At 36.6% G+C, this 26,350-nt stretch overlaps 1 protein-coding gene across 10 annotated transcripts in view; it reads left to right on the top strand.

Moving 5' to 3' along the window:
- MLLT10 (MLLT10 histone lysine methyltransferase DOT1L cofactor) overlaps positions 1 to 25,675 on the top strand; it is a 217,726-nt gene extending 192,051 nt beyond the window's left edge. For all 10 annotated transcript variants that reach the window (XM_028114111.2, XM_028114114.2, XM_028114117.2 and 7 more), the window contains 9 exons: positions 7,325 to 7,442; positions 8,779 to 8,851; positions 11,792 to 11,946; positions 14,040 to 14,228; positions 14,655 to 14,743; positions 14,880 to 15,241; positions 16,265 to 16,361; positions 21,485 to 21,694; positions 23,985 to 25,675. In XM_028114111.2, the coding sequence (XP_027969912.1) occupies positions 7,325 to 7,442; positions 8,779 to 8,851; positions 11,792 to 11,946; positions 14,040 to 14,228; positions 14,655 to 14,743; positions 14,880 to 15,241; positions 16,265 to 16,361; positions 21,485 to 21,694; positions 23,985 to 24,029 (1,338 nt within the window). In that variant the 3' untranslated portion in view covers positions 24,030 to 25,675. The remainder of the gene's footprint in view (positions 1 to 7,324; positions 7,443 to 8,778; positions 8,852 to 11,791; positions 11,947 to 14,039; positions 14,229 to 14,654; positions 14,744 to 14,879; positions 15,242 to 16,264; positions 16,362 to 21,484; positions 21,695 to 23,984) is intronic.
- Positions 25,676 to 26,350: the final 675 nt, after the last annotated feature.

Below are 26,350 nucleotides of genomic sequence, written 5' to 3'. Positions count from 1 at the left end.
TGCTATCTTAAGAATTGTTCCCTGGAAAGTGGTCAGGGAGGTAAGATCAGGAAGAGCTTAATAGAAATTAAAAACTGAGAACAGAATTGTGCTCTTAGTGGGGCGGGGGGGGGGGAGGAGACACTTGTAAAATTGTAGGAAAAAAATTGATGCATAGCAGCTCTAATTAGAAAAAACCTTGAAAAAATGTTTGATAACTTAGTTGTTTTATGTTCTTCAGTGTTAAACCCTTTTATTTGATATATTTTTTTAGAATAATTATTCTTTCACAGATAACAGCAATGTAGTTAATAGTTTCTTAACATTATTAGAAGAGAGAACTACTGTCCATGTGATTTCTTTTTTTAAAAATGATGTGCTCTGCCCTTGTGTCATGAGTAGAGGTATAAATTAGTTTCTGTAGGTGTATCATTAATTTTTCATTTTGCCTTTCCAATTCCACTCTGTCTCCTAGTTCTGCATTCATTCTGTTTGTCTTTTGGGAAGATTCAGGTGCTTTTGTTTGAAGGATGATTCCCTCACTAAAGGAATTTAAAACTGAAAGTAATGAAAAATGGTTGTATTACATTATTTTCTGCATTCTGGGTTTTGCTTTTGGGCACCGTCTTCATGTAGATAATCTGGTTCCTTGTCTACTCTGTTACTATTATAAAAAATAAATTTAAAAGTAATTTAAATGAAGGAACTTTCAAGGTTTATTTATGTGATATTTAGTAATTACAGGTGTTTTAAGTATTTTTAATGTATAGTTAATTTGATGAATAATGTTTTGCACATTTCTGTGAGACTTTTACTTCAGTCAGCTTTGACTACTTCATCTTCCAGTATAAATTTCGTGTGTGTGTGTGTGTGTGTGTGTCTGTGTGTGTGTGTGTGTGTGTGTGTGTAGGGAGTTGTCTTAGATGTAGTAGTCCTCAATTTCCTTTCAGATAATGTCTGTACTTTCATTCTGTTTGAGGAAACGGTTCAGTTTCCCAGGCAGATAGACCTGACTTGAGAGGATCTCTGACTTGATTGGTCAGAATGAAAAGTTTCATCTTTTATGTTTTAAATAATTTCATAATGACTTGTAATTTTAAGGATGTTAACATTCTGAGCAAAATAAGTTTTGTATGAGTGCTTTGTAATGTCCCTTACTATTGGGTGATCAAGAGGTTAAGTAACTATGTAACATCACATGTCTAGTAAGTAAGTGGTGGAACTAAGTTTGGAAACAAGGCAGTATGACTGGAGTCTGGTCTCTGGTTTACTAATCGTTACGATAAAAATGAATTTCCCAATGATGTGTCTGTGTGTCAAGAAGTATCTCTTTGAAAAACATTGTTAGCAATTTTACTGTGTCCATTTGTGTGCACAGTGCCAAATAGCAGAAATTTGAGTCAGAAATCTTGTTTTCCAGGAGCATTGCTACTCACTAGTGTGACTGAGCAGATCTTTTCATTTGTGGGTGTCAGCTTATTGTGTGTGTAAAATCAAGTACTTTAAATACCTGTCCTACCTGCTGTGAGGACCCGTATGTTACGAAGTTCAAATGAGAATAAGTACTTTGTAGACCATAAAGTACTTTGGATTTAATGGTTATTATACTGATGTTAAAATTATTATAGGACTCTTAGTTTCAGCTGTTACATAAACAGCCTGTTTACCAGTGAGATAAATTGTACAGAAGCACTTCCCTTACTAAAAATAGTATTAAAATTTTTTCTGTTAAAATATATAATTCCATGTTAACATAAATAGATGAAATTTAGCCATTTTAGGTTCAGCTGTTGACTGAGGTCTTTCCAGTTCTTAAATTATTTCAATAGCTACTTTGGTCCTAGGGGGCTTAATTTTTTCTGCCAAAGATGGGTGATATATTGATTAGGTATTAACCAATTAGGAAACCTGCTTAGGATTGGTTGGTTATTCTGTACAGTCCTGTTGTCCAATCATGAGTGTTCATTGATGGTTTAACAACAATTTAATCCCTCCCACTACTTTATAGAAACTCAATTGTGGGGCATTTCAGCATTAGCCTAAACAATGGTTTTGAATACGTTAAGCTCCTAACAATTAGGGAGCAGTTTGGGGCATTGAATAATGTGGAATGATGCAATTGAACCTGACAGCTTTAACAGTCAGCCTACTCATGGGACCTGAAAGTTGTTCACACTTGGTTTCATCTCTCATCACACGCTGAGTATTAAAGCCTTACTGGTGGGAGCTGACACAGAAATGGGGTCTGTTATCAGAATATGTTTCATAGTGCAAAGTTTGAATTGAGTTGAAGAATATATGAAACTTTGCATTGTTCTCTAATTTTTCCTGGAAACTTTTCTAGTCAAATTGTGTTTGCAAATTGAAAAAATACATAAATTATCATTAAAATATTTGAATCCCTACATTATATTTGCAGTATTGCTGTGTTATTATAGCATACATAGATTAAAATATCATTGCATAATGAGACACTATCTAGTTTTTCTCAAGGAAATAGGTTTTAATCTTTGAAATATAGCTGTATTAATATCAAAATATCGATAAATGATATTCTTTAATGATATTGATGGAAAATATGGAAGTCATAATAGTGTATGAAATAATTTTTAAAATAAGCTAAAATTTGAATGCTTACCATGTGGCAAGAACTCTTTATAAGCCTTATATACTAGCTCAGTTAATTCTCACAGTATTCTTATGAGGTAGGTGCTATTATTAGTTCCATTTTTACCCATGGGAATTGAAGACAGAGCGGGTTAGCACCTTGCCCAAGGTGAGAGAGCTTGATTTATGGCAGATACAGTGATGATGAAAAGTTTTTTCTTCTAAGAATATATATGAAACTGAAAATTTTAAAAGTAATACTCAGTGAGTCTGACAAGATTTTGGAAGAATGTATTTTTAAATCATATGCAGGGTTGGAACGCTTAAAGAAGCAGCTCTACTGTGTTTTAGAGCTTGTTTGATTTCAGTGTTTATTGACAGGTTAATTGTGCATTTAAGAAATGTATGAAGGTTCATATATCCACCTCTAGATGATGTATTGCTGTGATACTTTACAAAGGTGAAGTTTTTATAGGTTCTGTTCTCTCAAATTTAATTTTTGTTGTTTATTCTGTATTATTCTGCCTTTACCAACATTAGAGAGAAAAAAAAACCCTAAATGAAAACATACACTTTTAAGTCTGATATTCAAATAACTGAGTGGGCGTTAGCCTGACTTTTTCCTACACAACCAACTCTTCTGGAAGGGGCCAAGTGCCTAGGAATTTGGTAGAGTTACTTTACAACTAGAGTTCTTTTAAAAACTTCTCTATGGTCATAAGCAGACATTTGGAATATAGGAGTGAACTGTTATCAACAGGGGAAATTTCAAGCTGAAATGTCATTTTAATCTTGTTAATATTTTAATATGGTCTGTGAATCTACTTAGGAAAGACTAATAAATTTCTTTGAATTTGAATACTGCCGTGGTAGAGATCTACATATCTTTCTAGATGTTTTAACATAATAACTTGCTCTAAATTTGCTTAGGGTTGTTGCACTCAGGCACCTAAACATATTTTTTTTTTCAAAGTGGCTTAAATTTACCTCAATAATTGAATAATTATTCAATTTATTCTTACTCTACTTGCCTTTGGGTCCATCTTGTAAAATAATTATACCTCTCAGGCGTTTACTAAAGTATTAGAGTAAGTGTCATATAACATCTTGAGTGGAAGTGGTTCCTTTCAATTATTAATTAGAGAAGGGAACAAAAAAGTCTAAGATATATATTAGAAGTTTATTATGGCAATATGAACTTACAATATTTATTAAATATTTTTAGCTTGATCTAACCTAACACCTGTTTTCACATGTTGAGTAGATGATACGATTTCAGTGGGACACCATGAAGTCACGTAACCAGTTTGTTTTATAATCATTTTTTTTTTTACAGATTTTATTTTTATTTGAGAGAGAGAGAGTACAGCAGGGAGAGGCAGAGGGACAAGCAGACTCCCGCTGAGGTGGGGAGCTTGACTCGGGGCTCGATCCCAGGACCCTGAGATCATGACCTGAGCCAAAGGCAGATGCTTGACCAACTGAGCCGCCCAGATGCCCCTACAATCATTTTTTTGTTTTAACTTCTTATTTTAAATTAATTATAGATGTATATAGAAAAGTTGCAAAAGTAGTGGAGTTCACGGAAAGTTTTGGGTCTGCAAAATGTCCGACATTACGTGTATGCTTTCCTCAGTAAGTCACCCCCCCCCGCCCCACTCCATTCTCACTTACCCTTCTTCATTGCTACTAAGTAGTTGTAAATCTTTTCACTAAACTGATGGGGGTTTCTTGGCCCTGAGGTGGCAAGAGTTTTCGTGGGTTCCCAACATTAACCATTCTAAACATCATTTCAGAAGTATTGGCTAAGCAGTGTCAGACATTTGTGGATTTTTTAGTAACTCATGTTACCAATTAAAATGGTATTAATGACTTGAGTTTTAATGTAGAGTGGTTTAGATGTTTTAATACACCACAAAATGCTACCTGATAAAATTAATAACTTTTAATCTCTTTCCAAAGTTTCTGGTTTCAATAAATGCAATATTTTTTAAAAAACAAACTACCAGGTAATTTTTACTCATTCAGGGAATTTGGGAAATTGGTCATTTAGGATAATGGAGAATATATTCCCATTTTAGGTTTTTATTTTATTACTAATTTTACTTTTGGCTGGCACCTTTGTAAAATATAGACTTTCCTTTTTTGGAATTATGCTAAAGATGATTTATCTTCTTCTTGACGATAGTCATTATGCAAATCAGTTATAATGCAGTACTGCTTTCCATTTTGATCTTTTAGTATGGTGGGCTAATGTGTGATAGAATAACTAAGATAATTTGAAGACTACATCAAAAAATGTGAAGCTAATAAGGATAAATATAAAGCCCTTGCAGAAAGAGCCCTTCCTAAAAAAGTGTTTTTCTGAGGAGTAGGATCTTTTGATTCTTATCAAGAGACTACGACAGCTCATAAAACTGATAATTGGAACTAAAAAAGTGGTCCAACTGGTACAATATTAGTTATGTTTCAACCGTTATAGATGACTGCATGAAAAAGAGGAGTCAGAAGGCTGAGATACAGATGCTAAGGCATTTAGATGTCCCTGTTCTTTGAGCACCACTCTGGAATATGCTTTCACTCTTGCTCCTATTTTTCTCTTTCTTCTTATACTGTTAGCTGTTGATTCTTGCTGCCAACAAATGTCTCAAGAACTGACTTTTATTCCTCTTTCTAATTTTCTACTTCTAATCTTTTATATGATTAGCTGATCTTTTTAGAATTATATCTAGAGTAAGAGCAAATTGGTTCTGCAAAGGGTATTTTTAAGTATATGGTATCTGAGATGTTTACACATGGGACTGGTAACATCTGGTCTTTCTGTCTGTTTGGTAATTTTTCTTACCTTAAGTTATTTTGCGAGTAGCCAAGATTTCCAGGTAGTTGACTTCTGGAGATGTAAAAAAAATCTTAAGTATATTTCCATTTGTGAATTGTATATTTTAGTATGCTATACTACTAAATACATGGGATCTAGTATGATCTTGAGGTTAAAATTATGCCTTACCTTTTACTGAGGGGCTAATGGATTGTTAAACAAGACTTTATAGTACAAACTTACTTTTTTTTTTAAGGTTTTATTTATTTGTTAGAGAGAGAGAGAGAGAGAGAGAGAGAGAGCACGAGAGGGGGGAGGGTCCGAGGGAGAAGCAGACCCCCCGCCGAGCAGGGAGCCTGACGCGGGGCTCGATCCCGGGACTCCAGGATCATGAGCTGAGCCGGAGGCAGTCGCCCAACCGACTGAGCCACCCGGGCGCCCCTAATAGTACAAACTTACTTTCTGTACACATCTTTAAGAAGAGGAAAAATGAAACCAAAAATTGACCAATTAAACTTAGACATGAAAGAATGAGCTAGAAAATATACCCCTTGAAACAGCGGAAGCACGGGGACAGGCATCTACACCACAGGCTGTTTCTGTGAGTTGTCAAGTCCAGTTTCCATGCCCAGTCAGTTGGCTAGAGGCCGTACATAACGTCGGGGTCTGAGTCTTTCCGGAAACACAGTTTATTTTCTGTAATATTTTGCTCACTATAACCACTGTGTTGTGTTGGTCTCTTGTGTGCAGTTGTACATGTTAGTGTGTCCCCATCTTTTGTTTTTGCTGTTACTCAGTTTCTTTATATTAGAAGTGCTTCAATCCTTTGAAATTATTTTCCAGAATTCTGTTCTGAAGTTACTGTACAATGATTTCATTTTTATAAAGCTTTGGTTGATTTCATTCATGAAAAAGAATATGAAGTCTACTTTACAAATTTGTGGTTTCTGTTAAATTTGAAAAGTATTTCAGGCTAGTAATAGCCGCCTTTGGGTAACAGTATTTTGTGTACAAGAGATTTGCTCTCAAAATGCCACATTTTAAGGTTATAATATTCTTAGAAAGTGGGAGAAAGTATTCACATCAAAGAAGGCATTTTTATTACATTGGATTACGCAAGACTTTGGCCAGCCTCCTTAGCTTCATCTGTTTAAGGGTTCATTTTCTCTTGTTTGGCACAAGTCCCAGTAGAGGCCTTCAGAATTGTGGTTAGCAACATGAATGAATTACAAACTTTGGACCAGCTCTCCAGTTAGTGGAGCTGGCTTCCTGCCAAAAAGACAGTGCCTTATATGGGGTCAGGGCAAAGCTGTGATTCGTTGAGCTCTGCATTGTATAGAAAACATACTTGTGATGCCTGTTTGCTTTCTTTTAAAATAAAAACAAAACAAAACAGGAAAAGCAGCAGGCTTCCAAGTCTATCAAAATAGGAAGTAACAGAATAGTGTGCAGGTTTTACTAATGACAGAGTTAAGCAATGGAAATATAGCTCTGTATAGTGAAAATAGTAAAAGTAGAAATTGGACCTTTTGACCTCCTTCGCCAGTCTGTGATGTAAGAGACTGAAGCATTTGTTTACCTGCCCTTATTTTGTAAATGGTTTAATAAGATTAAATAATTAGTCATATATTCACATGGTTACCATGCCATTGGGTTTGTTAGTGACTAGCTACTCTGAAATTAAAGCAAGTATAACCTTGTGCCAGTCTTTATTTTTTTTTTAATTTGGAATTATGTGACTTTTCAAAAATTGAAATGTTGGAATGGTAAAACAAGTAATGAAATTTGCTCTTCAGAAAATTCAGGAATGTTTGCTTATATTTTTAGGTTGGAAAAAATAGTTACTAGGTCTGTTAGGAGGAAAAACATGAAGATATTTTCAAGTATAATTCATTTACCTTTGTAATTCTTTTCATTTAGGCAAATACCCTATCTGGATCTTCTCTTAGTCAGGCACCATCTCATATGTATGGCAGTAGATTAAATCCAAGTTCATCAATGGCAGCTCTTATAGTTCAGTCTGAAAACAATCAAACAGGTAAGTTTTCAAGAATTTTTAAATTCTCCCCCAATGTAATTCCCCCACCATTGGCTCATTTTATTTGAAGAGTCTAAAGGTGTGGTTAATATAGGATTGTGCTGCAAACCCCCCCCCCACCTTAACCAAAAGAGTCACAGTTGGGAGTAAATAGTGCACTGTGCTGCAAAATAGTGATGTGCTTTTTTTACTGTCTGAAATGTAAATGTTTAAGCAGAGCCATCGGCAGGCAGGAATGCAACAATGTCTCCTGTGACTTTTGTGATTGATGTGTTCAGTTCTCAGTTCTGTGCAATGAAAGTAACATAACACTGGGCTTTTCTGTGAATAGCCTAAACCTTTATTTGCATAATTCATGAAATTGCATTACACAAACTTGGTTTAGAAAAATCCTGTTAGAGAATTTCTACAGTGTTTAGTAATCCTGTGAATTTTTACCAGTTGACGTTTTGTAGCATTTGCCTCTTGTACTGTTTTAATGAGCCACTGGATTTGCTTTGTTTCATTCCATCCTTAAGGATTTGTTGACATGTCCAAGTAGTCATGCCTGTTTGGGGGAAGGGAATGGGTTTAGCAGTTCACCAAGAATGGATCAGTCATGTCTTTACCCTTTAAGGGTCAGAGGTTACCTGACTCAGAATAAGGGGAGGGCAATCTTGAAAGGGGCCAGATAGGGTGATTTTAGAAGGAACTGACTGTAGGAGAAATACAAGTTACTTTTCAAGCAGAGATATTCAGTGTTACCTAAGAATTATTTTGAAGAAATTAATTTTTTTCCTTTCTAAGTACAGAATATTCCTACTTGTTTTCGTCAACTTAAATTTTTAGTGTTTAATTTTATTCTTGGTGTGAGGATCCATGTAATATATGTAATTTTAGTTATGGTGTGTGGTTCTGTGTAATACATTATGCATTTTATGACTTGTCTTGGGATGCAAAGTGTTAAAAAATACAAAGCATAAGGATTTGCTGTGATAAGCATACAGATTAGCTGTCCACAGCTGTGATTCATTACTTTAACCGTAGAAATTAAAAGTGGCTGAGGGGAGGGTACTGCAAATGCAAACCACGCTTCTGTGCTGTAAAATTGAAAGGAATGAAAGAACGGAACATAATCCATGGCCTTCTACACCCACAAAAACGTGTAGGGACAACGCCTTACATGCCACAGTTCAGCAATTCTGAACTAGCAACATACTAGATCTTCTACTTTCATAGTAACTGCAAAGATAGTGGTAAAGGTTTTATGTATGTTTTAGGAAAAATCAGGGCAAGAGCTTAAAACCTCTTATCTAGTGAGAGTCACTTTATCAGCTATGAAATATTTACACTGCAGATCAAGATCTTGGAGACAATAGCCGCAGCCTTGTTGGCAGAGGAAGCTCACCCCGAGGAAGTCTCTCACCACGGTAAGCATTATTTACTCTGCAGAGTGTCGGCAAAGGAAACATTTTGAGATTTGGAAACTTCTTTATCTCCTATCAGAGCGTACATTTGTGTGAGGCTGTAAAAGCATTCTGTAGATAAGAAGCATGTCTGGACTGTTAAGAAAAATGATTCTAAATTAATTTGAATATTAAACACATGGTTAGATTTCTAAGCTTTTAAGAAGACATCCCTTTTCTTAGATTTCCAGTCAGTTTCAACTCTTTTGTTTTTATCATTTGTATATTTAGCTGCTGGTACTATCAAGTACATTAATTTGGCTCACTCTTTTTGGTCAACCTCTTAAAGCTACAAGACTCAAGGCTTTCAGCTTTGGGTTCCAGTTTTAGCTCTGTTGTGGGCAGTGCACTTAACCCTTTCATCTCTAGTTCCTAGTTCTTGGGGCTCATTTCTAAAATCCCTCTAGTTCTTGGGGTGCCTGGGTGGCTCAGTTGTTAAGTGTCTGCCTTCAGCTCGGGTCACGATCCCAGGGTCCTGGGATCGAGCCCCACATCGGGCTCCCTGCTCAGCGGGAAGCCTGCTTCTCCCTCTCCCACTCCCCCTGCTTGTGTTCCCTCTCTTGCTGTGTCTCTCTCTGTCAAATAAATAAATAAAATCTTAAAAAAATAAAAAATAAAATCCCTCTAGTTATTGAGGCACCTGGTTGGCTCAGTTGGAAGAGCATTCAACTCTTGATCTTGGGGTCGTAAATTGGAGTGCCACATTAGGTGTAGAGATTACTAAGAAAAAAATAAACCTTTGAAAAAAAAAATCCCTCTAGTTCCTAAAATTGAATCTAAGTATAACACATTATTACATTGTTCTGTGAAATGGTCGTAGATACTACATGGTAGAATCTAGGTACCTTGTGTAATGTATGTAAGGTTATTCCTGTTAGCAGAGTTCTTACCAGAGTTCTATGGAAAGGGTTGAATTTCTCTGAGCACAGTCTTAAGTGCCCCACATCTTCTGTTCTCAGTGGGGAGTATGGCAGAAGGGAATATTGTATCAATTTATAGAAAACGATGGAACTTTAGGCTGTGGCTCTCTTTTTATTAATTGTATTCTACTTTCAACTTCTATATCTTCTTTCAGTTTGTTTTCTCTCTGCTCTCTAATTTTGTAAACTGCCTCAAGCATGGTTAGACTGGGTGAGAATGGAGAACAGAAGGAGGTAAAAGCCCATTCTGGAGTCTTTTTTCAGCTGTGGGAAATGAACATTTTTCAGCTATGGGAACTTAAAAATTCTATTAAAAACAAAGATTTTTAATGCGAGGATACCATGAATATCTGTTGTTATATTGCTGATATATTGGTAATGTCTTAAGGAACATCAGTAATCTCTAATTTTGCTATTTTCTAGTGGTACATCCAGTAGTGTCTTTTCCTATAAAATTCCTGGGTGACCTAAAAGTAGTAGTATTTTTCCTAATTGAACTCTGGAGGAAATGAAATATTCCTTCTTTTTCAACTAGGAATCTGAAGCACACACTTGATAACATCAGTTGACCTAATCTATAATTTTATGCTGTGATTATTTCTGTACTATTTTATTCCACTTTTCAAAGAAGAAAACTAATGGGCTTTTGCTCATGTTTAGTGGAGGAGGCATTTCTGTGTTCCATTCTTAAGCTTAAAATATCCTAGAAGCTATCCAGAAATTTTGCGAGATCCCTCAGTGCTATTTTGCTTATTAGCATAGTTCTTAGTTTTTCATTAGCTAAGTGGATAAAACAAATTTAAACAAAAAATTTTACCAAATTATTTTTAGCATATATTTCCAACTTTATATTACCCTTTAAAAATCAGCCTGAAATGTAATAACCTAAATTATCCTGGCATAATGTACTGTTTGGAGAGGATGGTCAACTGTATGGAGCATGTGTGTTTACGTGTAGAATAAAAAAACCTCGTTTGTTTAACTTGTTGAAAGAGATTTGGTAGAGAAGCATACTGAGGCAGCGGCAGAACACGAGTGGGTTGTTAGAAGACCCGAGCTGCGCCCAGCTCTGCCCTTTACCAGGAGCGTGTCTTTGCCCAAGTCACTAAAACTGCATCGTGTTTCCTCATATAGAAATGGAACCAATAAGCCAGGTTTTGACTTCTCAGTAGGTTGTTACAAAGATCATATGAGATACTTCTGTGGAAACACTTTGGAAAGGCTAAAGCCCTTTCCTAATGTATTATGTTAGTGTGGAGGCTGGAGAGTAGAAGTGACCACGTTTGCTAATTTAAAACAAAAAATGGATGAGAGAACATTACATGTTCATCTTAATATAAGTAATATTTGTTTTGGAAGACTTTTGATTAAGTTAGTACCACTTGAAGTACAGATCCAAGGCATTTTAGAAAAATTTGTATAAAGCGTTCAAATAAAAATTACTTTGGGCTTGCTAATGCTCCTTAATCCTGTAAATACTAGAAAATCCATATTTTTTACTTTAAAACAAAAGGCTCCTTCAAAATTATTAAAAATTTCTTTTTTAAAACTGGTGTTTGAGATTCTGTTGGTTGTAAATTAAAATGTTTTCTACATTATTATAATTGTACAATGTTACTCTGATATTTTATAAAAGCAGAATGGTGGAACTCTTCTCTTCTGGCTAATTATTTTAAAGTTTTCTAATACTGTCTTTCCCCCTTTTGTCTAAAGCTATATCAGTTCTTTTACAGCCTATTTCAGAGATTATTGGGGGGGTGTTTATATTTTCTAGTGGTTTTTAATTACTGAATATAGCCAGCTATTCCCCTGATTTTATAATTTGGGGAGGAAGAATGGTAATTACTCAATTTTAGGGTGGATTATCATTCTTCCAGCATAGGCAGCCTGGAGTTAGAAGACTTACAGGGAAAGGGTCAGCATAAGGTACGAAATGTGAATGCACTCTCTTTCTGTTTAACCTGAAAATTAATATTTTCAACAGATCTCCTGTAAGCAGTTTACAAATTCGCTATGATCAGCCAGTCAACAGCAGTTTGGAAAATCTGCCTCCAGTAGCAGCCAGCATAGAACAGCTTTTGGAGAGACAGTGGAGTGAAGGACAGCAGTTTTTATTAGAACAGGGTACTCCTAGTGACAGTAAGTATTCTTTTCATGTCTTTAAAAGATGGACGGACAGACAGATGGATAGATGCGGCAGTCACACTTTATCAGTAGCAGTGAAATTACAAAATAATGTTTTGTATAATACGGCAAGAAAGTGTAGTGTAATGGTTTAATAGAACAGATTCTACAGTTTTACCACTGGATTTGAATCTTATCTTTACCTGTTATTAATGATAGGATCTTGGGCAAGTTTCTTAATGTGTACATTAGCTCCCATTTGTAGACTGGGAATAATAATGTATCTGTATCATAGTGTTGTTTTAAGTATTAAGTGGCATAAAAACTGTGAAGAACATTGCCTAGCTCACAGCAAGCCCTGATCTGTTCAGTGGTTATTGTTACGGTTTTGAATTATTTTAATATTGGTACTTTGTTCTTACCAATTTTTAAATTTTACTGAAATACATGAGTTATATCTTAGCTTAATTGTTTGAAGAAAATTTGGCTTACCTCTGGAGAATTCATTTTAAAAAATGCATTTAGTCAGGGGCGCCTGGGTGGCTCAGTCCGTTGAGTGTCCAGCTCTTGGTTTCAGCTCAGGTCATGATCTCAGGGTTGTGAGATCGAGCCCCACGTCAGGCTCCTCGCTCAGTAGGGAGTCTGCTTGAGATTCTCTCTCCCTCTCCTTCTGCTCCTTCTGTACCCCTAGAAATAATTTTGAAAAAAGTAAAAATAAAAATGCTTATAGGCAAATATGGTCCACCATCTTCTTAATTTTATAATTTGGATAAGAAAATAAGAATTACTAAATTTATATATATTTTGTATTATTTATTAAATTATATAATATATGTATTATATATATATTTAGTATTTTTCAGTGTTAAGTATTAGGGAGGATCATGGGTGAAAAATGCTAAAAAAGCAAAGTTACTATAAGTGGCAGTTAGCTGGGGAAGTGGCCTCATGTTAAGGATACACATTTTTAGGGAAAAAATAATTTTTATCGTTTTGGGATATAGGCTTCTACTGCTTTATTGTATCAAAACAAAACATTTTGCTTATTGTTAGTAGACAAGTGCCGTAAATTGATATTTTCGGTTTTTTGTGTGCGTGTTGTTTTGTTTTGTTTTATGAATGGTGCCTTGACGGAAAAATGCTAATTGTGAGGAAATTCATGCCAGGATAATCCTTTAAACATGATAGCTGGAGGACAGGTTTAGCTTAGTCTTATTGCATCTCATTTGGGTACACTGAGGGTTTCTTTGTAGTATCTTGAAGAGGAGGGATAAAAGTTAAATCCTTGGGAAATGACCATATATGTGTGTACCACTACACTTGTGTCTTTTTAAAGGCCCTGAGAGCATGTTAAACAAATACAACTTTTTAATATGTGTACGTAGAACTTTTAAAGTGTCCATCACCCTGGCATAACTACTCAGTGTTGTCAGTTGAGAGGTCCGAGTTGTGGAAGGAATTGAAACTATTTGAGGTGATGAGGCAGGACAGAAACCGCCTGTTTACGGACAATCGGCTTTTCTCTGGGAGCTGGGAGTGGGGGTTGTGGTGCGTGCACACTGCCCCCTGCTGGGGGATGTGTGGATCAGCATGCCAAGCAGCTGCGCGTGGAGGCTTCTCACCCAGGGTCTGGTGGCATGCTTAGCTTAGCCAAGCAGCACACAGAAGCTTGTGCTCTTTATTGCGGTGAAGGATATTGGTGTGATTCTTTCCCATTTTAAATATGGATTTTAATGAAAAATTATGGCAGGCACTGAATTTTTAATTAGGGTTTCATTTTGGTGAAAATAAGATGTCATCATTTTTCTTTGAGAATGGAAACTACCTAGACCAGATGGGTGGGGTTTTTTTGATATGTGGCAACAGAGTTTCCAGAAGGTACATCTAGGACCAATGTCCCTTTATGCTTATATATACACATAATATATTGTGGTCTATTTATATCTATGTATAAATTTGGAAATAAAACCTAGTAATTTGAGGATGCTTTACAGAATTTCTACTTTCCTATTTTAACTTATTTTGAAAGTTATTGACGCTTCTGTCTGTAAAATACTTAGTCCTGTGTGGGAACTTGTCTTTATTAAAACCATCCAAATGTTTGCTAGTTTTAGGAATGCTAAAGTCATTACACCAACTTCAAGTTGAAAATCGGAGATTGGAAGAGCAGATTAAAAACTTGACGGCCAAAAAGGAACGTCTTCAGTTATTGAATGCACAGCTCTCAGTGCCTTTTCCAACAATAACAACAAATCCTAGTCCGTCTCATCAAATGCATGCATTTTCAGCACAGAATGGTAAGTGTGAAAATACTTACTGCATATCTAAGAAAAGTAGGATCGACTTTCAGTATCTTTTTCATAATAAGTGAATAATAACTGGTTACCAGTTACATGAAGAAGTAGAAAAGGAATGATAGGTTATTTTCAAAGAACATGAAGAATCTGTTAAGTGATCAACTTGAATTTGCTCTAGCTTCTTTAGTACATAATTTAACTATAATAGTTATTTAAATGCGTAATGATCTCTTTATTGATTTAAAGCCATAGTATTCAATAGAGTTATAGATTTTTCCCTTTAAACTGGTATTAGGCATAGCAAGACTTAATATTTAAGTGTTTTTAATGTGGGCTTCAGGATAAGCTTTTAGATAAGCCTTTAATCTTACACATAATGTCATTTAACAGGGTAAATAGGCTTCTTTTTGTCTTTTATTATTCTAGCTCCTACCACTGATTCCTTGAACAGCAGTAAGAGCCCTCATCTAGGAAACAGCTTTTTACCTGATAATTCTCTTCCTGTATTAAATCAGGTAATTTTGGTGTGGTTAGTTTCATTTCTGTGTTTTTCTTATGAACAATAGTATATCACATTAAATGGTTTAAGATGATTTTAAACAGTTTTGCTGTGTTCTTTCTAACTTAAGTTCCTATTCTTTTTTACGTTAGGACTTAACCTCCAGTGGACAAAGCACCAGCAGCTCTTCTGCTCTTTCTACCCCACCTCCTGCTGGGCAGAGTCCAGCTCAGCCTGGCTCTGGCGTTAGTGGAGTTCAGCAGGTCAATGGTGTGACAGTGGGGGCCCTGGCTAGTGGAATGCAGACTGTAACATCCACCATTCCTACAGTGCCTGGAGTGGGTGGAATAATTGGAGCTTTGCCAGGTAACCAACTGGCAATTAATGGCATTGTAGGAGCTTTAAATGGGGTTATTCAGACCCCTGTCACAATATCCCAGAACCCTGCCCCCCTCACCCACACAACTGTACCACCTAATGCAACACATCCAATGCCAGCTACACTGACTAACAGGTAAGAAACGCACGTAATAGATTTTGGGTTCTTTAGTGCAACATATAGTACCAGCATTGTCCATGCTTTCAAATTGGGGTTTTTAATGGGCTTCTTGTAGATGGAATCAACAAGAAATGAAAATCTAGCAAACTTCTAGATTAAGTGTATTATTCTAAGAGCCATTTATTTTTGAAATTTAAGTAATTCAGATTAAAACAAAACTAAATCACCTTTAGTAATAAAGCGTTAAATATATTCTGTGCTAAAAATTTCATTCTTGATCTGTCTTATCTCCCCTTGTATATTGCCTTCATGTATCATAAATTTTGAAGAAAATATTGTAATGAAGGTCGTATATGAATGAATATTGATTTCTTAAAATTCAGCTGTGCAATTTTGCTAGTTTTATAAGTAAAGATTTTGACATAGGATGAAGGCCTATATCAAATTATCTTGAATTTCCTGTGAGTGAAACTGTTTCATGGTACTGGAGTTTCATTTGACTGTTCAAAATAAGGGGATTAAAGCCATGTTGTTACTGAACATACATTTGAGGAATAAATCGTTTTAAATGGATTTGCAGTGGATACTAGTAAACTGTTTTTCTGGCTCCCTTTTCTTTGGTGTTTAATTTTACTCTCCATTGGGACCATTAAAAAGGGTTAGGTAAAGTGAATTAGTAGTTGGGGTTTTTCCTTGTTTTACATATATGCTATTTAGTGTGGGTTAAATTATCCTTGAGTAAGTAAAAATTATTACGTGCGTGTTACAAACACATTTAAATTTCTATTCCATAAAGTCCTGAGTGCCTTCTTGGTTTATAATAAAAAGGAAAACAAAGCATTTCTTGACAGTGTGAATTCTTATTTACCTGTATATACACGAGAGAGAGAAATGTGTACGTGATTGTTAACAGAAAGTATTGTATTTAGATTTGACTTGTTAACTCATTAAACACCAAACTGAAAAGTTGTTTTTCATTTTACATTTTAAGAAACATTAAAGATATAGTAGAAAGTAAGAATTTTAATCATTTTTCAGTGCCTCAGGACTAGGATTACTTTCTGACCAGCAAAGACAAATATTTCTTCACCAACAGCAATTTCAGCAGTTGTTAAATTCTCAACAGCTCACACCAGTAAGTTCTTCCTTTTGATAATATTTGATTTTTATTAGGAGCAAGTGTTCTAGGCTGTAATAGACATTCAGCATGGGTACAGACTTACCCATTTTGTGAAATAGCATTATCGGATGCATAACCCCCAAAATAGGTTGTCTTGCCATTTGGTATAGTCCATGATTCCTGTAGTGACATTATATTGATTCGTTTACAAATTTTAGAACATACACTGTGGGGCTCTTGTAGACTCTGGTAATGTGGTGCTGAATAAGACTTTGTATTTTCATGGGGTTTCATTCATCACCTCCATTCTGGAGGTGGACAGTAAACAAATGTGTGGGTGTAGTGATTGGCACTGAAAAGAAAAATGAGGGGGAGGTTAAAGGGATAGAGGAACAGGGGGACGGGGGCCTCATCTTAGCAGAGTCTTGCCTCTTTGAGTAGGTGACTTTTGAACACAGACCTGAATAAGAGTTGAAGGAACATGCATTTTTGACACGGGGGAGTGGAAGAGCAGCACTGAACAGGCCCGCATGTGTGTGTTTGGGGTACTGGAGAGAAGGCCGGCATGACTGCAGAATAAGGGAGAGGCTAGTGCAGAGGAGACGAAGTCACAGGTGGGCCGTGTTTGGCTGTCTGTGGCAGGAAATTTAAATTCTGCGTATGATGAAAAGCCATTAATGATTTTTTTTTTTTAACTTTTCTATTGTGGAAACTTTCAAATGTATCAAGATAGTATATAGTATACTAGTTTTAATAATTACCTCAACTTTAAAAATCTTGTTTCATATATCCTCACTTTTTCTTTCAGGGTTATTTTAAAGAATTAATTGGAAGATTTGAACAGAATAGTGACATGATAACAATTCACACTTTTTAACGATTAGCTTAGCCGTTGTATGGGAAATTGTATGTGTTGGGAGGGGAGATGGTAGCAAAAGGAGAAACAGGGAGGCTATTGGAGTAGTCCAGGTAGAAGATGTGGTATCTTAAATAGCAGGATCAATGTGGGGGAAAACCGTCTGGGACTGTGTATTTTGAAGATAAAACCAACAAGACTTGTTTGTCAGACGTTGACGGTAAAGAAGAGTCCTAAACAATGGGATGTTGAGTTTTACTGAGATTTGGAGGACCTGAAGGACCTGGAGGAACAGCCGGTTTTGGAGAGAAAGCAGTTCTGTTATAGACATAACTAAGGTGGAGATGTCTATTTAGATGTTCAAGTGAGGTGTAGACCAGACAGTTGTGTGAGTCTGGGGTACCGGGAAAGGGTTCAGTTGGAAATACACATTTGGGGTCATCGCTGCATATATGATACTTAGATTTGCAAGATTTTATGAGATCAGTAGGGAATGAGGACTGATGTCTGAGGACTGAGCCTTGGATAGCCTGGAAGAGGAACACAATCCTAGTAGAGGATGTGGGGAAAAAAGTGACCAGTGAGTTAAGAGGGGAACTGAGAGTGGTGTCCTTGGCTTCACGTGAAGCAAATGTATCAACAAAGGAAGGACTCGGCTGTATAAAAATGCTTCTGGGAGGACAAAGTAAATTGACCATTGAATTTGGCTGCCTGGAGGTTTTGACAATTGTGGTGAGAAGTAAAAACCTCCTCGAATGGTTCCAAAGAAAATGGCAGGAGGGGAAGTGAAGATGGAGTATTGGCAGCTCCAGACACTTCACTCTAAAAAAGCAGAGAAATGAGCAGCTAATGGAAAAAGACGTGGTCTAAGGGGGAAGTTTCTATTCACTTTGAATATGACAGCATATGTATGTGTTGGTGGGAGCAGGAGAGAGGAAGGATAACAGCAGCAAGGTTCTTCAGAGGGACGGAGACGGAGGGGACTGGCGGGCAGCATCCCACTGTATGATGAGGGCAGGCGGAGCAGCTGTCAGAGGGTTTTTATGACAGGAGGTTGAGGAAACCCACTTTCAATGTTTTCAATTTTTAAAATTACAATTAAAGGCATCAGGGGCGCCTGGGTGGCTCCGTTGGTTAACCATCTGTCTTCAGCTCAGTTCATGATCTCAGGGTCCTGGGATTGAATCCCACATCGATCGGGCTTCCTGCTTAGTCGGGCGTCTGCTTCCCCCTCTCCCTTTGTCCCTCCCCCTGCTTGTGCTCTCTCTCTCTTCCTCAAATAAATAAATAAAATCTTAAAAAAAAAGAATTATAAGGCATCATCTGAGGGAGCTAAGAATATTGGTGGTCAGATGAGAGAAAAAAATGTGGAATGGGTATCTTGGAGAAGAGAGGAAGAATTGACTAACCTGGCTGGCTCATTTAGTAGAGGGTGTGACTCTTGGGGCTGTAAGTTCGAGCCCCATGTGGGGCGTAGAGATTTACCTAAAAATAAAATCTCGAAAGAAAAAAAGATTGGAACCGTGTGGCTCACATGCAGAGACGTTCTGGCTGGCTTTGTGCAGTCCTAAACCTAAAGCCAGATGGGTTGATGTATCTGTGCAACTATCTCCCGCTCCATTTCCCTAGCGTAGTTCGTTGAGTTAGACTGCTTGGAAAATGCACTATTTAATTAGCTCAGAGTTTCAGCCTTTGTAATTTCTTTCTAAGTATTTACCCGGAGTGCCTGGCTGGCTCAGTCGGTGGAGTGTGTGACTCCTGATCTTGGGGTTGTGAGGTGGAGCCCCACGTTGGGTGTAGAAATTACTTAAAAAAATCTTTAGGGTGCCTGGGTGGCTCGGTCGGTTAAGCATCTGCCTTTGGCTCGGGTCAGGATCTCAGAGTCCTGGGATTGAGCCCTGCATTGGGCTCCCTGCTCAGTGGGGAGTCTGCTTCTCTCCCCCCACCTCTCCTCCCTGCTCGTGCTCTCTCTCTCTCTCTCTCTCCCCCCCTCTCTCTAGGTCTCTCCCCCCCCAAATAAATAATCTTTAAAAAAATAAAATTTTTATAAATAAGTAAATAAAATGTATGTACCCATTTTTTTGCTTTAGTCAAAAATATATTGAAAATACTTGTTTTGATTGTAGATCATCATTTTCACTGTTACTGTTCTTACAATGGTATAAAGATAGACTGTATATAAATTCTTTAATGCTTACACTAAAATGTGATCTTGTTTTCTTATCTCTCATCTTAATGCGAAGTACTAAAATTCTGTTTATTTGGGGTCCTTCCTCTTAATCAAGATTATTATTAGTAATAGTACATGTAGATGACTCATTTCTAGAACATGGTTCATTAAGGGGGTTTTAGCACACATTGTTGCTCAAAGACCACAAGAACTGAAGTTGTTTAAATTCTGTCTTTTTGGGCGCCTGGGTGGCTCAGTTGGTTAAGTGACTTCCTTCGGCTCAGGTCATGATCCTGGAGTCCCGGGATCGAGTCCCACATCGGGCTCCCTGCTCGGCAGGGAGTCTGCTTCTCCCTCTGACCCTCTTCCCTCTCGTGCTCTCTCTCTCTCAAATAATAAATAAATAAATAAATAAATAAAAATAAATTCTGTCTTTTCTTTGTCAGCCAAGATTGTGGGGTGAACTTTGTTCGTTTATAAGCAGCGCGTTTGCCTCTAAGTCATCCTGACTTCTCCCATCTTAAGAAAAACTCTTGCTTGACCCTCCTCCCCTCACCAACTGCTACCCTGTTTTTCTGCTTGCTGTCTCCTCCCAGATGGCCTTCATACTGCTAAGTCCAGTAGACAGTTGTCATTCTTCTTACTTGATCTGGCAAAAGCATTTGACGGAGTTGATCACTCCCTCCTCCTTGAAACACTTTCTTCCCTTAGCCTTCAGGAGCCCACATTACTGCGGTGTTCTTCTTGCATAACCATTCATTCCTCTCTTAACCTCAGCCTGAGTCACTTTCAGAGTAACCTAGTATTTTAGTGATCTCCTCCAGTCATAGAGCTTCGAATATCTTTCTCCAGTCCAGCTTTAAACATGTGCAGATGTTACATCTTCAGCCCAGGCCCATTTCTGGAATATCAAACTTCTGTATCCAACTACTCTCTTGATATCTCCACTTAGATATTTTAATAGACATTTCAAGCATAACATGTCCAAAACTGAACTGCTAATCTGTCACAAACCTGCTCCACACATAGTTTTGCCTCCCTCTGCCAAAGGCAACACCGATTTATAGTTGCCCAAGCCCAAAACCTTGCAGTCATCCTTCACTCTCTCATCTGACCCCTCACGTTGAATCCTTCCAGAAGTCCCAAGTCAGGTCGTGTCACTCCTTGGCTTAAAACCTTCCCCTGGTTTCCCGTATTACTTTGAGGAAAAGCCAAAGTGTTCACGGCCCACCACCATGAGGCCCGCGTTCTCCCCTTGTCTCCTTCTTGTTCACTTGTCCCCAGCCTGCCCCTGGTCTCCTTGCCATTCCTCGATCACACTGGATATGCTCCCACATAGTCCCTGAGCACTGACTGTTCCTTCTTCCTAGAAATCTCCTCCCTTTCCCCATATCCATATAGCGAATTCCCTCCTTGCCTCCAAGTCTTTGTTCACGTGAAAACCACCCTGACCTATCTGAGATTTCCACCCCCCCATACTGTCACCCACACATTGCTGTTTACCCTGATCCTTACCAATAATCATATCCTAACATTTTTGTTGGTCTCTCTGTCTTCCCCTCAGGCCGAGCACGGAAGGGCAGAGATTTTTTTTTTCCCCACTGATGTGGCTCAGAACAGTGCCTGGCACGTAGTAAACACTCAAGAAATCAAATACATACTTGCTGCAAAGAATAGTCTCATAACTACACCAATGAAGCACTCTTTGTTGGCATGAATGAGAACTTTAAAAGTTATTTTTATGTTCCCAGAATTGGGAATGAGAATGGCCCACATTCTAAAGTCAGATCCAGATAACTTGTGACTTCTAAGTTGCCATTGCCCTTAATTATCATGGATAACCCAATTTGAATAGAGGTCTCCTATATTTGTTTGCTCTGTTTTGAAAATAAGCCATTCACTAGTGATATTGACATTTTATAATAGATGGTTATTATCTAGTGCACTATATTTTTCCAGATAAGACACTTGTTTTCTTTCTTAGTAGTATAAATGTGACTTATATTTAAATATCTAACATTAAAGTAAAGAAGAAAATAGAAAAGTCAGGCTTTACTGACTGCTGAATTCTATGACTGGGAACTCATCTTCTCCCACATGTTTTTACCAAAGGAACAACATCAGGCCCTTCTGTATCAGTTAATGCAACAGCATCACCACCAGCAGCACCACCCACCTGAACTGCAGCAGCTCCAGATCCCTGGGCCAACACAGATCCCGATTAACAACCTGCTTGCAGGTACTCAGGCACCGCCACTTCACCCAGCCACCGCCAACCCGTTTCTCACCATCCATGGCGATAACGCAAGTCAGAAAGTAACGGTAAGTATCTTTGCTTTATTATTAATCTCGGGAAATAATAAGAATTTTATTGATTAATCAGAGATGACTGTCTCTTTAGCTTTTCTCTCTTATTTAAAAAAAATATATATATATATATATTATTCCCCTGATAATTTCTTCTTAAAACCAGTTGTTTCAGCAGCTGGATATCGTAAACATGAAGGACCCAAGCCAATTTATATATCCCCTAAGTACATTATTTTAAATTTGTGCATATGGTTTGAAGGACGTTTTATAATTCACCAAATTGCAAATGAAAATGTGTTTTAGTTATAATAAGTGGAATGGGACAGTCCATTCAAAAGATAATAGTTGGTGCTTTTTGATGAACTTTTGTTCAGTTATTTTGTTTAATTATAGAACCAGTCTAGATAATTTTGGAATATTTTTTTACTTTGCTTTAAAGTACTTTGTAAAACTGAATCATATTTACAATAAAATTAATATATAAATTTTAGGGCACTCCAGTTACTCTGCCAGATTAATTTTAAAAAGAAAAGTAAATCATAATTATATTTGTAATGGAATTTAAATTATTAATTTCACTTAAGCGATAGCCTCTTACCTTTTCAGTGTACCAGTTAAGGTAAATTAAAAATGGATGCAGGAACAGTGTACTGTACATATGGTAGCGCACATTTTAAGGCTGTTTCTTTCTATTAATTCTCCTCTTCAATTAGGTCTACTTTACTGGAGTATAAGTGTTTCCCCTAAATTCGAGTTCAGGGCAGAACCCTGTTAGAGGAAGGATATTGGGATATAGAATGGAGACTGGACGTCAGGAAAAGGAAGAAGGGAAAGAATGAGGTGGGAGACTTGGCAAATCACAGTGTGAAAAGTCACAATGTTTGCTATTTCCCATTACTTTGAAAGCTTGCTGTTTACTGTGCTGTTAGTCTTCAGAAACTTTAGTTTGTATTGAGTAACAAGAGTTGGTTCAAAATGCAGGATTCATTGGTTTTCATCAACTCTTCAATGCCTTTGTTTCCCCCCTGTCTCTGACTTCCTGATTGTGAATACTCCTGTCACTATCATAAACCTAGTCACCTCTCCAGTGTTTTACAGACGTGGGAAATTTCCGTGAGTCTGTATTAATTTAGGGATTTTTTATATACTGTTTTTTCCTCTTTTTCAAATTTTTTCTTGCATTAAAAAGCAAACTACAGGCATACCTTGGAGATAGCGCGGATTCAGGTCCACGCTACTGCAATAAAGTAAATATTGTAATAAAGTGAGTCAGATGAATGTTTTTGTTTCAGTGCATATAAAAATTATGTTTACATTATACCGTAATCTGTCAAGTGTGCGATAGCATTATGTCTAAAAAAAAGCACATACCTTAATTTAAAAATGCTTTTTATTGCTAAGAAAATGCTAACCATCATCTGAGCTTTCAGTGAGTTGTAATCACTGATCATAGATCCTTGTAACAAATATAATAATGAAAGAGTTTGAAATATTACAAGAATGACTAACAATGTGACATAGAGATAAGAATTGATCAAATGCTGTTGGAAAAGTAGTACCAGTAGACTTGCTTGACACAGGGTTGCCACCAGCCTTCAGTTTGGGGGAAAATGTAATAAAGTGATGCTTAATAAAACGAGGTTTTTGTTTTTTTTTTTTACAAGCTACCTTTTCCTGAGTGATACAGTATGGAATGTGTTTTTTAATGGAAAACTACAATAATAAATAAGAAAGTAAGCAGTATTAAGTACCTAATGGGAGAAAAGCAAGGCTGGGAAATAATATTTATGAGTACCCCACTGTGTGCCAGGCATCTTTGTTAGATAACAATAGTATATGTGATTTCAGTCTTGAGGGTCTTTAAAATTTTTTTTATAGATTAGTAAAAGGAGACTCAAAGAGGTTAAAGCTTAAGGGACAAATGGCACATGTGGGATAAGAACCCATGACTTTGTTAGTCCATAAAAATTCATTTTCCCCAATACCACGTTACTACTTCCGTGGACAAGTCAATTTGGGGGATGATTTCTACATCCGTTCTCTGTATGAGTTCTGTCCTTTCAGATGGGCCTTTCTGTCTTTGTATACTGCTGAAGTTAATATAAAGCAACTGATAATGTTTACCAGTAAACTCATGTCTTTATTTTGTGCTGAAAAGTAGTCATGCGAACTTGTAGAAAAAAATGAAATCGCCACATATACCACCTTTTACCTCTGTTATAATTCCAGTTTAAGAGATGATTACCACAAGTGTGGGCCACGCATTCATTTACCTAATGCCTTTGATTTTGTTTAACTGCAGAGACTTAGTGATAAAACTGGGCCTGTCACTCAAGAGAAAAGTTGACACTTGAGAAACCTCTGGATTGCCTCACCTGCTGCTCTAGCACTTCATCTGGCTGCAGTTGCAGCCCTCCTACACCCATGAAGAAATGCGACAAGAAGTGAACTGCACAACAAAGGATTAATTGCCACAAGGACTTGCTTGTAAGGCTTTGATTAATTTTCTTGTTGCTTTGTTGCACTGAAATGGAATTCCCATATATCCCCCATCCCTCAACCCAGATTTTTTTGAACTTCGAAAAAAAAATTTTGATAACTAACTTTTGTCAATGAAATAATTTACATGCAATGAATTTATCAACCTAAGAGGAATTTAATATAGTTGGTGCGCAACTAATTTTGTTATAAATTGGAGAGACGAACAGCAAAACTAAAGACTTGTTCCATTTATAAACTTCGATTTTGTTGTACAAGTTAGAATATGAAATACAATCTTTTGTTTGGGTTATAGTATGCTCACTCTGTGAGTCAGATCTTAAGACAAATTTTAAGGAACTGTCCAATATCTTCTATTGGAGTTTTATTGGTTAAGTATTGAAAATTAATAGGTTATCAACTGGGACTTGGCAATCTTTGTTATAAAAATTTTCTTTATAATGGGATTTGGCCAGTTTTGGTAATTAAATTAGAATGGTAATGTCTGCTTCTGCTAAAGGTAATTTTCTTTTGCTAAATACTTTTTTTTTTTTTTAATAAAGTGCTGAGACCTACTCATATTTTAAAGTAACTACTCATATTTTGAGTTAAGTGAGTTCTAAGGCTGCTGGGGGAACCAGATCAATTCAGAGTGAAAGATTTCTTTCAGAAAGAGGGGCCACTCTGGAAACTGCTGGTAGGGTTTGGCCTGAATCAAGTGCCTATTAGTACCTCCATTGTGTTGAAATGGCTCTAGACAGCTGAGCTTGCACTATCGTCAGTCCTTAATACGTACGTAGTAGGAATAGTCCGTGTTGCACCAGCAGCCTTCCCCATGGTTCTGCCTTTATTAAAAACTTTCTATGCCACTGTAGATAGCTCAGGCAAAACTATTACCTGGGTATTTGTCCACTAATGAGTCACAAGGAAAATGAGTGGATTTGGTAAGAAATTTTTTTTTTTTTTTTTTTTTTATAATTTAAACAACTTCCCATTTACTGACAGTGATTTCAAACAAAACAACTACAGTTCCTGAAACAGGTGAAATTTATATTTACAGTCCTTATACTTTGGGTAGCCACACTCCTGGTGTGACAGTATGGCAGAGTATAAATTGAACAATTGGGGATGTAATCATTGAACTGTTCTTAAATGTGTGAATTATTAGTGGAAAAGACCCAGCTGTAATTAGACCTCCACTGTGTACTTAGCTGGAAGAACATGTTAATTCTGCAATATGTCTCTTGGTTAAACATTGCACAGTTCTTACCTCATTTCTGTAAATAAGGTTTTGTGAATCTGTTTTGTATTGTGAAAAATTCATAAGATAACATTGATATTTTGATTTGTAATATTTCTAATTGGTAGATTTAATTGAAAAGTAAAATTAATTTATTTTTATATGTTCAGGGGAATTTTAAAGAAAGTCAAATCTTTTGTAGATAATTAAAAAAATCGGTGTGGTTTATTTTACTTATTTAACCCACTGGTTGTTATTCTGTAACAATTTGTATAAATGGTAAATTTTGAATGTGTTGTTATTTTACCTAGATGTAAAATTCCACATGTATTAAAGAAAATGTACAAAGTTTTTGTTAATAAAATTTAATAATGTTTATAACTCTGTGCCATTCCTTTTTCCAGTTTTATTAAGATATAATTGATATGCCATACCGTGTAAGCTTAAGGTATACAATATAATGATTTGACTTGTATGTATTGTGAAATGATCACCACAGTAAGTTTAGTTAACATCCATCGTCTCGTGCAGATAAGAAAACAGAATGAAAAAAAAGTCTTTCCTTTGTGATGAGAACTCTTACTATTTACTCTCGTAACAGCTTTCAAATTATCATACAGCAGTGTTAACTGCCTTAATACTGTACATTATATCCTAGTACTGATTTATTTTATAAAAGGACATTTTTACCTTTTGACCACATTCATCCAATTCTCTCTCATCCCAGCCCCGCCTTCTGGTAACTGCAAATCTGATCTCTATGAGTCAGTTTTTGTTAATCTCTCTCTCTCTCTTTCTCTCTTTTTAATAGATTGCGCATATGGAGATCATGCAGTATCTATCTCTGTCTGACTTAATTTCACTTAGCGTAATGCCCTGAAGTCCCATCCATGTTGTCACAAACAGCAGGATTTCCTTCTTCTTTATGGTTGAGTACTATTCCATGTTAT

Source organism: Eumetopias jubatus, unplaced genomic scaffold (genome assembly GCF_037043125.1).
Source record: "Eumetopias jubatus isolate StellerSeaLion01/CBP00866 unplaced genomic scaffold, mEumJub1_p1.0 scaffold_8, whole genome shotgun sequence".
In the NCBI taxonomy this organism is placed as follows: Eukaryota; Metazoa; Chordata; class Mammalia; order Carnivora; family Otariidae; genus Eumetopias; species Eumetopias jubatus.
This window is presented reverse-complemented; position numbering and strand designations above follow the sequence as displayed.